The following is an 11,108-nucleotide window of genomic DNA, read 5'->3' as shown; positions in this document are numbered from 1 at the left end:
GTTGAGGGTTTTACCTGTTAAAACTGTTAATATTATAGTCAGGCTGTCTGTTGTTGCCCAAATGAGGATGGGTTCCCTTTTGAGTCTGGTTCCTCTCGAGGTTTCTTCCTCATGTCGTCTGAGGGAGTTTTTCCTTGCCACCGTCGCCACAGGCTTGCTCATTGGGGATAGATTAGGGATAAAATTAGCTCATGTTTTAAGTCGTTCAAATTCTGTAAAGCTGCTTTGCGACAATGTTTATTGTTAAAAGCGCTATACAAATAAACTTGACTTGATTTGATTTGTTCTGACCCTGTCTCTGCTTGGACAGAGGAGCAGCTGGTGATTGTTATCCTTCTCCCCCGATCTGGGTTTGGAGGAGGAACTAAATGTTGACAGACTGTGAGTACAAGAGACTTGAATCCAGTGCAGCATCAGCAGGCGACATCATGGTTCCGGACATGCGCAGTAACGGGAACCAGGGGGCCTGAGTTAACTGGACACCTGAGGATTATTATGATTATTATGATTATTATTATTATGTGAAACTTGTGACGGCTTATGGAATGGCAGAGATTAATGAGTAAAAATGGCTTCATTGTGTGCTTTGGAGTATTTTATTAACGCGACCGTTTCTCGACTCCAGCGGCGTTTCCGTTCTGCACATCTGTTCAGAAGCGTCACCAGGACCAACGGAAACCAGTGCGCATGCGCACTGCGCCGCTCCGTCTCTCCAAAACAGCAGGTGTGCGCAGGCGCAGAGAGCCGCAGGCTGTTTCCCAGGTGTGCGCAGGCGCAGAGAGCCGCAGGCTGTTTCCCAGGTGTGCGCAGGCGCAGAGAGCCGCAGGCTGTTTCCCAGGTGTGCGCAGGCGCAGAGAGCCGCAGGCTGTTTCCCAGGTGTGCGCAGGCGCAGAGAGCCGCAGGCTGTTTCCCGGAGCCGGGTGAGTCAGGCAGCTTCAACCAGCGCGCGACTCATTTCACTGACGGGAAGGAAACACAGACCGTTACCATGGTAACATTTACTCAAACCCCTCAGTTGTTCAGGCTGTTTATAGAGTTCTTTATAGGGTTCTTTATAGGGTTCTTTACAGGGTTCTTTATAGGGTTCTTCCGGTTCTAATGAAGCGCTGACGGTGTGCTGTGGAGGAGTTTGTACACTATTTCCAGCTGTGACTGCTGCAGGAACACTGCTGTTCAGACAGGGCGGAGGATGATGCAGCTGGGGCAGAGTACTGGGGCAACTGGGATAGAGGGGACTGAACTATCAGCAAACCAGTGACAGGCTCTATCTATGTGTGTGTGTATATATATGTATGTGTGTGTAAGAGAGAGTACGCACATACTTTATTTGTATAATCCTTCAGTTATAGCAAGATGGTTCTGGGTTCGAACCTCACAGTCAAGTCCAGTTTATTTGTACAGCGCTTTTAACAATAGACATTGTCCCAAAGCAGCTTTACAGAATTTGAACGACTTAAAACATGAGCTAATTTTATCCCTAATCTATCCCCAATGAGCAAGCCTGTGGCGACGGTGGCAAGGAAAAACTCCCTCAGACGACATGAGGAAGAAACCTCGAGAGGAACCAGACTCAAAAGGGAACCCATCCTCATTTGGGCAACAACAGACAGCATGACTATAACATTAACAGTTTTAACATGAAGTCAGTTTCGTTGATGTTATAAACTCTTCATTGATGGAAACTCGAGTGCAAAACTGTTCATGACAACTGCAGTCCTAAAGTTAGCAAGTCAGCTGTAGTCCTCAGCCATAAAAGCATTACTGTAAGAGTCCAGAGCGTCCTCCAAGTGTGACTTTCAACTGTCCTCATGGGGCCGTCCTCCACAGGAGCGATGCGATGAGACTCCGACCAGACACAGGGCACCAGGATGGATCAGGCAGGTCCGAGGAGCAGAAGAGGTTCAGCATCTCAATCCCAGGACCAACATGTAACTCAGAGGGACAGATTTGGGGGGAGAGGAAAAAAAAAACAAAAACATGTTGTTAGGTATGCCCACTGTCACCTGAATAAGTAGGAACAGTATACATATTGCACTGAGTACAAGCAGGGACTCCGGCAACTAACTATGACAGCATAACTAAAAGGGGACGGTGGGCTGGGGTCTTTGCCTCCAGTTCCCCCTGCAGCCCTAACGGAAAATCTGTATAAAGGATGGATGGATGGATGGATGGATGGTGCTCTTAATAATGGACATCATCACAAAGCAGGTTTACTGAAATATATAAATTTTAAATGCATGACTTTACCCCAGTAAGCAAGCCAGAGGAAAGAGTGGTGAGGAGAAAACACCCTGAGACGATGTGTGGAAGAAATGTTGAGAGGAACCAATCATTCAATAACGATAAAAGAAATGGCACTGTATTAATGGAGGCATACAGAGGTATAGCTGTAAGCCGAAAAAATGAATCGGACACAATATTTAGTGCTTATTATTATTATTATTATTAGTAGTAGTAGTAATAATAACTCAAGCGCAAGACCAAGGTTCTGACGGAATATATAAGAGAAGCTCAATATGCAGATGATATAGCCATCTTCAGTGATACACCAACTGGACTTCAGATACTGCTTACAGCTTATAACAAATCTGCGAAAAAGATGGGACTGTGAATCAATACCACCAAAACAGAGATTGTGTGTATCAGACCTGATACTGATTTCTACATAGACGGTATTAAACTTTCTAATGTAAATCGTTTCAGGTATCTCGGTAGCTATGTCACCAACGACTGCGGAATGAAAGAGGAAGTAACAACTCGCATACAGGCGATATTCTTGTGCTTTCGGGAGATTGCGGCAGCGTGTCTTTGACTCGCATGATCTGACATCATCAACAAAAATTAAAGTTTATAACCAGTGCCTCATGCCGCTTCTTATGTATGGTAGTGAAACATGGACTCTCTATCAACATCAAGTTCGTAAATTAAGAAAAGTGCAACAACGGTAGTTGAGGATTATCTTGAAGATCAAGCGGGATCATTTTGTTAGTAATGAAGAAGTCCTAACAAGAGCTGGAGTAAAATATCAAACTCCTGCTGGTTGTCGGTCGCCTTTGTTGGCTTGGACATGTAACGAGAATGGATAACAACAGGCCTACAAAAGCTCTTTTCTATGGTGAGCTAATAAAAGGTACCTGTAAAATTGGAAGGCCAAAACTACGATACAAGGACACTTGTAAAAATGCCCTTAAATGTGGAGGTGTCGTCAATGAATGGAAAAGAAAGGCTGCCATCAGGACTGAGTGGAGAAAATTGGTGCGTAACACCTGCTCTAAAGTAGATGAGGAAAAGGAAGGAGTATGAGAGGAGAAGGGGAAAAAAGAAGACGTGATCAGTCAAAAGTGGACGATTTGTAAATGTGATTATTGGATTTCATCCCAAAAGCATAGCAGTAGGTGGATTAGCTACTCTAAATTGCCCCTGTATGTGAATGAATGTGCAGTTGAGCGTTCGATTGAGTGTGCACCTTGTCCATGCTACTGGATATTTTTTGAAACGGTATATTAACATGACCTAGAAAGGGTATTTAGAATTTTGTTTTCCAGTGTTTTTTCCATGGTGGGATTAACGTCTTGCTCAGACTGATTGCTGGCTCTAGTGTGATAGAGAGAGATGGATTAAGGAGAACGGTTCATATCCTCTTATAGCACAGCTTTGTAGAGCAACCCTGCTAAGAGCTGTGTTGACGTCAAGGCTGTAGTGCAAAAATGTTCTATGATGGGACAAGGGAATGGTGTTTTGGATATTCAGTGTAACACAGACATGTCGTTTTCGGAAACACAGTAAACACTTGATATTGCGTCAGAGTTTGTGTTAAAACCACCTACTACAAAGTGTACTGGTTAACCCAATATTCCCACCTGAACAGTCTATAAAGTGTGTGGAAAATTGTTAAAGGGATGAGTTTGAACCTAAGACGCTGCTCGCTGAGGTTATATAAGAATAATTACACGAGGCTAGATGTTTGGACTATAGATGGAAGGGGGCTGGGTTGCTGGTCACTCAGAAGGGGAGGATAGTAGCGCTCTGATCAGATGATGAGATTTGAGGAATTAGGAGTTTAGAGGGAGGGGTGTGTGTGTGTGTGAGCAAATGGTTGTCCATCTGTGGAAGCACTGGGTGTCACCTGGAACTCTGTCATTGTTCTCATTATTTCATTCTTTGTCTGTTTTATATTCTAGTGTTTTCCAGCATGACCATGCACAAAATTCATTTAAGACATTATTTCATTCTTTGTCTGTTTTATATTCTAGTGTTTTCCAGCATGACCATGCACAAAATTCATTTAAGACATTATTTCTTTCTTTGTGGAGCTTTTAATGTCCAAAGACATGTGGAGAGGTTAATATGGGTGCCCTTGAGCGAGGCCCCCAACTCACAACTGCTCCCCGGGCGCTGTTAGCATGGCTGCCCACTGCTCTTGGTGTGTGTGTGTGTGTGTGCGCTCATTTGCTCACGTGTGTGTTCACTGCTTCAGATGGGTTAAATGCAGAGAGGAATTTCACAAGTGTGTGATGAATAAAGTTGTGCTTTTTCTTTCTTTCTTTTCTTGGTCTGAAGATTATGATCCGAGCCAATTGTGGCAAGGATTGGACAAAAATTGGAGGCTGTGTAAAAAAAAAAAAAGGTAGAGTGGTGCTTGAAAGTTTGTGAACCCTTTAGAATTTTCTAGATTTCTGCATAAATATGACCTAAAACATCAGATTTTCACACAAGTCCTAAAAGTAGATAAAGAGAACCCAGTTAAACAAATGAGACAAAAATATTATACTTGGTCATTTATTTATTGAGGAAAATGATCCAATATTACATATCTGTGAGTGGCAAAAGTATGTGAACCTCTAGGATTAGCAGTAAATTTGAAGGTGAAATTAGAGTCACGTGTTTTCAATCAATGGGATGACAATCAGGTGTGAGTGGGCACCCTGTTTTATTTAAAGAACAGGGATCTATCAAAGTCTGATCTTCACAACACATGTTTGTGGAAGTGTATCATGGCACGAACAAAGGAGATTTCTGAGGACCTCAGAAAAATTGTTGTTGATGCTCATCAGGCTGGAAAAGGTTACAAAACCATCTCTAAAGAGTTTGGACTCCACCAATCCACAGTCAGATTGTGTACAAATGGAGGAAATTCAGGACCATTGTTACCCTCCCCAGGAGTGGTCGACCAACAAAGATCACTCCAAGAGCAAGGTGTGTAATAGTCGGCGAGGTCACAAAGGACCCCAGGGTAACTTCTAAGCAACTGAAGGCCTCTCTCACATTGGCTAATGTTAATGTTCATGAGTCCACCATCAGGAGAACACTGAACAACAATGGTGTGCATGGCAGGGTTGCAAGGAGAAAGCCACTGCTCTCCAAAAAGAACATTGCTGCTCATCTGCAGTTTGCTAAAGATCACGTGGACAAGCCAGAAGGCTATTGGAAAAATGTTTTGTGGACGGATGAGACCAAAATAGAACTTTTTGGTTTAAATGAGAAGCGTTATGTTTGGAGAAAGGAAAACACTGCATTCCAGCATAAGAACCTTATCCCATCTGTGAAACATGGTGGTGGTAGTATCATGGTTTGGGCCTGTTTTGCTGTATCTGGGCCAGGACGGCTTGCCATCATTGATGGAACAATGAATTCTGAATTATACCAGTGAATTCTAAAGGAAACTGTCAGGACATCTGTCCATGAACTGAATCTCAAGGGAAGGTGGGTCATGCAGCAAGACAACGACCCTAAGCACACAAGTCGTTCTACCAAAGAATGGTTAAAGAAGAATAAAGTTAATGTTTTGGAATGGTCAAGTCAAAGTCCTGACCTTAATCCAATGGAAATGTTGTGGAAGGACCTGAAGCGAGCAGTTCATGTGAGGAAACCCACCAACATCCCAGAGTTGAAGCTGTTCTGTACGGAGGAACGGGCTAAAATTCCTCCAAGCCGGTGTGCAGGACTGATCAACAGTTACCGCAAACGTTTAGTTGCAGTTATTGCTGCACAAGGGGGTCACACCAGATACTGAAAGCAAAGGTTCACATACTTTTGCCACTCACAGATATGTAATATTGGATTATTTTCCTCAATAAATAAATGACCAAGTATAATATTTTTGTCTCATTTGTTTAACTGGGTTCTCTTTATCTACTTTTAGGACTTGTGTGTGAAAATCTGATGTTTTAGGTCATTTATGCAGAAATACAGAAAATTCTAAAGGGTTCACAAACTTTCAAGCACCGCTGTAAATGTTTTTTCGAATGGTGCATAAAATACAAAGGTGACCATGTTTTATTATTTTTCTTTTTAGATCAAACGACATTAAAATCTTCCAAGAAATCAGACCAAAAATCATAATTCAGGGCACACAACCCTGTGGATTGTTGGTGTTCAGTATGAGGGTAGAGGAGATCAAACCTAATGACTGGATTCTGTTAGTAAGAAAGTCTATGGTCCAATTACAGACAGAGGTGCTGATATCAAGGTCTGGTGATCAGCTTGGATGGTTTGAAGGTGTTAAAATCTGAACTGAATTAATGGATAGCACCCTCATGTTGGAGTTGGTGTTATCCATGGGAGTTAGGGCAGAGTGCTCTGGGGTTGGCATCCTCTGTTGACAGCAGCATATTTCAGCTTTGGCAAACACTGTAATCACAGGGAAATTAGGTCCTTAGGTTTGACAACTGCACCTCTTCTACCCTCATACTGAATATCAGCATTCCACAAGGTTGCATCCCCTGAATTTTGGTCAGATTTTTTGGAAGCTTCTAATGTCAGTTGATCTGAAAAATGCATAAGCACTTTTGTATTTTATGCAGCATTTGGAATTTCTTGAAAAGATTTTACAGCCTCCAATTTTTGTCCAATGTCCAATCCTCACCACGTTTGGCTCAGATAATCTTCAGACCAAGTTCCCAACAAATCATAATCATAGTCCAGACAAAAAAAAAAAAGTGTAGGCCAAATACTAGCACAAAGACAACCACAGGAAGCAAGGCCCCTGTACCAAAATTGACCATGGTCTCTGGTTGTTAGGCCATTGATACTACAGAAGTCTGAAAGTCTCTCCCATGTTTCAGGGATTACTTGTTCCTGTCCAACCCTGTGTCTTTCACGTATATTATAGCCCTCATTGGAACCTGGATTAGAATAGGTCCCTAGCACACCCTTGCTGATTGTCATATGCAACAAATGGGGAAATCTGTTTGCTGTGAATTGCGACTCATGATTTAGAGAAAGAGGTCCTGGCACTTGAGGAATGTGGTCTGCTGTGGCTACCACAAGTCAAACACAGGACACAGTTATAGAAGTGAATTATTTATAATCATACTATCTGTTATCACCCAGATGAGGATGGGTTCCCTTTAAAGTCTGGTTCCTCTCGAGGTTTCTTCCTCATGTCGTCTGAGGGAGTTTTTCCTCACCATCTTCACCTCAGGCTTGTTCATAAGAGATAAATCTATTAGGGATAAATGTATTAATTCATGTGTTTAAAATCTTTATTTTTCTGTAAAACTGCTTTGTGATGATGTCTATTGTTAGAAGCACTACACAGATAAACTGACTTGACTAGTATTTGGACAATAGCACCATAGCATCTCAATTCCAGGACAAAGTACTGTCTTTCCTGTAAAGGCCCATGCTTTGGCTTTTAGCCCTGGAAAACAATGAAAATGCATTAATAAATCCTGTTATTCTCAGAAGACTGACTCCTTACTTTAAAATTCACTGGGATCAGACTGTGGACACAAGATGTTGCATAGGTCACTAAAGACGAACGTGTTTTTATTAACAAGTGAAGAGGCACCATCATGTCAGTCATGTAGCTCTCCTCTGACTCTAAAGCACATTTTATTGAACTATTCTGCTTTTAACGTCACCAGACAAAGTTATTACTCCATAAGGGTTTTAGGTGAGAGTCTTTTTTTTTTTTTTGAAAAGGTAACACCAGAAAATGTTTTAGAATTTGTATACGAAATTAATTTAAAACAATCCATACAGATGCTTACTTTGCTCAAAGTGAAATTTCTTCTATTCACGTGCATTAATTTCTTTGTTTGCCTATTTATTTTTTGTACCTGTTCTCATAGACAGTACTGTGCAAAAATCTTAGATAATGTAAGATTTTTCACAAAACATTTATCTTAAAATAATTTTCTGTCTTCTCCATTAGTGTATCAAAAACATATATTGTATTTCAGCTTTTGAAAAGAACATTTCTTAAGGAAATGATGAAATGGCCACGAACACTAAATTAAGAAAGAATGAGGCAAATTAACACACAACCTTCCAGACCCTCCAGACCTTTTTTTTTTGTAGGCATATACTCCAATACATGATGAAACAACTATACCAAACCACTAAATAAAACTGGTGGCAATCATTAGCAACATATGTTTGCTTAACCACAATTATTAACTGAAACAGAAACCACTGTGAAGAGGGAGTAAAATGATGAGTTTCTGCAGGCAACAGTAAAACATGGTGGAGATTCCTTGCAGGTTTGGGGCGACATAGCTGCAAATGGAGTTGGGGATTTGCTCAGAATTGATGGGAATGCTGAGAAATACAAACAGATTCTTATCCTTCATGGACTATAGTCAGGGCATCTATTGACTGGTCCTAAATTCATTCTGCAGCATGACAACGACCCCAAACAAACAGTCAAAGTCATAAAACACTACAGCCCCAATTCCAAAAAAGTTGGGACACTGTAAAACAGAAATACATACACACGCTCTGGTCAGGAGAGATCCCCTTTCTTTGCTCTCTCCCTCCTTTTCTGTACTCCATTGTCACTACAAGACACACACCACATTAATCGACAACAGGTGTACTGACTTTGGCACTCACCTTCCCTGGCCCCGCCCTCCATTCAGAAACCGATGCTTGGCCATGCTTCCGCTGCCACATACCACCACCGCCCAACTCAGGCTGGGGAACCATCTGGCCTGCAGCAGACCAGAATTCTCCTGGGTTAAGTGCGTGAGGATGTGGAGCTTTGCGTGCAGGTCAAGAACATACCGAATTTTGTTTTTACTAGTTGAAGGTCCCGCCTCCCAGTTTTCCCATAGCATGTCCAAAATACCGTGAGGCTTATGCCCATATAACAATTCAAATGGGGAAAATCCCATGGAGGCTTGCAGGACCTCTCGTACTATGAATAACAGGGGCTCAAGCCATTTATCCCAATTATGTGCATCTTCACTTACAAACTTTGGAATTAAATTTGAGTGTTTGATTGAACTGTTCTACCAAGCCATCTGTTTGTGGGTGATAGACGCTGATGTGGATGGATTTAATTTCCAATAACTCATACAGTTCGCGAAGTGTGCGTGACATAAATGTAGTGCCTTGGTCAGTCAGGATTTCTTTGGGAAACCCGACTTGGGAGATAACACGGAAGAGTACCTCTGCAATACTGTGTGCTGAAATATTATGGAGCGGCACCGCTTCTGGATATTGCATTGCATAGTCCACCAGGACTAAAATAAAGTGACATCCCTGTGCTGACCGATCTAATGGCCCGATGAGATCATGCCATGCTGTGATTACTCTCGCTTGGTCCAACGCATGACACAATGTCTCGTCTCGCATCTGTTCTAATGGGAAATCCACGAGGGAATCCCCGAGAGAGGAAGGAGAGGTGGGCTACTCCCCACTCCTCGTATCGCCCTGATGTGGTGCTGACATAGATGGCTCAGAAACAGCTTCCCCAGTCAATGCCACACTGGAATCCCCCGTGATGTATTACTGCAGGACCCACCCATTACTGTGTGCTCCATTAAGCCTCTAAACCCTGGCCAATCAGTGGGTGGGTAAGATGTGGGTTAACCGCCGCCTTTACACTATGCTTTTACCCCGAAATAGGATGTGGACGGACACTAGCAGATATTCATGAACATCTCCGTGCACACACACACAACCTTCACCACTTGTGCTCTCCCTAATGCCTCATCTTGCACCAGGCTTTGGTGGATTGAGGCCTGATTACAGCCGGAATCCACTAACGTGTAGTACATATCCCCTTGAATACTCGCCGGTATACGATATGCTCCAGCTCAATCGAGGGCGATCTCTGGCACGTCAGGGATCCGGACCACAGCTCCCACCTCCAAGGTAGAGCACTGGCCCTGGAGATGCCCGGGGTCCCTGCAGAGCCAGCACACCAGCCCAGGCTTCACCTTTGCACCACCTATATGGGAGTCACTCACCTGGAGGGGAGAAGACAGACATAGAAGTCTAAGATGGGAGGGGGACACCACAGATGCAGCAAACCAGCTGGGGGGGCTAGCCCCTGTCTCTGTGGTGGAGGAACGGGACAGGAAGAGGTGAGACAGGAGGAAGGAGAAGGAGAGAGAGAAAAAGAGGTGGTATGACTGCCTGCTGCCTGAACTGCTGGCAAATGGTCCTCTGCCAACTTGATGGCTTGATCTAGCGATGCCGGGCGGTGGCACCCACTCCGCTGTTCCTTCCGTAAGGCATGCGATGAACCATTCCAGTGTCATCATGTCAATGATCCCCATGGCATCATGGTCATCTGCCCTCAGCCACTGCTAGCAGGCGTCCCGGAGCTGTTGGCCGAACGCAAACGGCCGGCCAACTTCCTCCAGTGTCACCATATGGAAGCGCTGCTGGTGGTGTTCTGGGGAGTGGCCGACACATTGCAGGATGGCTTGCTTCAAGTCGTCGTAGACCAGCTGGCTGTCGGCGGGGAGCTGTTGCACAGCAAGCTGTGCCTTGCCTGCCAGCAACAGTAATAGACGGGCCGTGCGTTGCTCAGTCAGCCACCCCCATGCTTCAGCCGCTTGCTCAAAGAGTGCAGTGAACGCCTCTGGATCGTTGTGCAGCCCCATCTTCATTAGCGTGACATGGGATGGCTCCACTGCGGTGGTGGTCGAGGACCCCGCTGATGCGAGCAGGTGCTGGAATGCCTGGCGATTTTCCTGCTGGGCCAGCAGCAAGGCTTCAAACCATTGTTCTTGCTCCTTCTGGAGGGCAATCAGCACTTGGTGCTGGTTCTGTTGGGTGGCAGTGAGGGCATGGATTAAGTCTTTAAGCAGGGAGAACTCCACGGGGTGATTTCCCTTCAGTATCCCGGCTTTTGGCACCACTGTAGTATG

At 44.0% G+C, this 11,108-nt stretch overlaps 1 protein-coding gene across 3 annotated transcripts in view; it reads left to right on the top strand.

The window, feature by feature from the left end:
* The first annotated feature begins 910 nt into the window (after positions 1-910).
* pals2b (protein associated with LIN7 2, MAGUK p55 family member b) overlaps positions 911-11,108 on the top strand; it is a 114,069-nt gene continuing 103,871 nt past the window's right edge. For 2 of the 3 annotated variants that reach the window (XM_060905015.1, XM_060905011.1), the window contains exon 1: positions 911-991. In XM_060905015.1, coding sequence (XP_060760998.1) covers positions 989-991 — 3 coding nt within the window. In that variant the 5' untranslated portion in view covers positions 911-988. The remainder of the gene's footprint in view (positions 992-11,108) is intronic. The other variant, XM_060905013.1, reaches the window with a different exon arrangement.

This window comes from Neoarius graeffei, chromosome 22 (genome assembly GCF_027579695.1).
Source record: "Neoarius graeffei isolate fNeoGra1 chromosome 22, fNeoGra1.pri, whole genome shotgun sequence".
Classification (NCBI taxonomy): Eukaryota; Metazoa; Chordata; class Actinopteri; order Siluriformes; family Ariidae; genus Neoarius; species Neoarius graeffei.
This window is presented reverse-complemented; position numbering and strand designations above follow the sequence as displayed.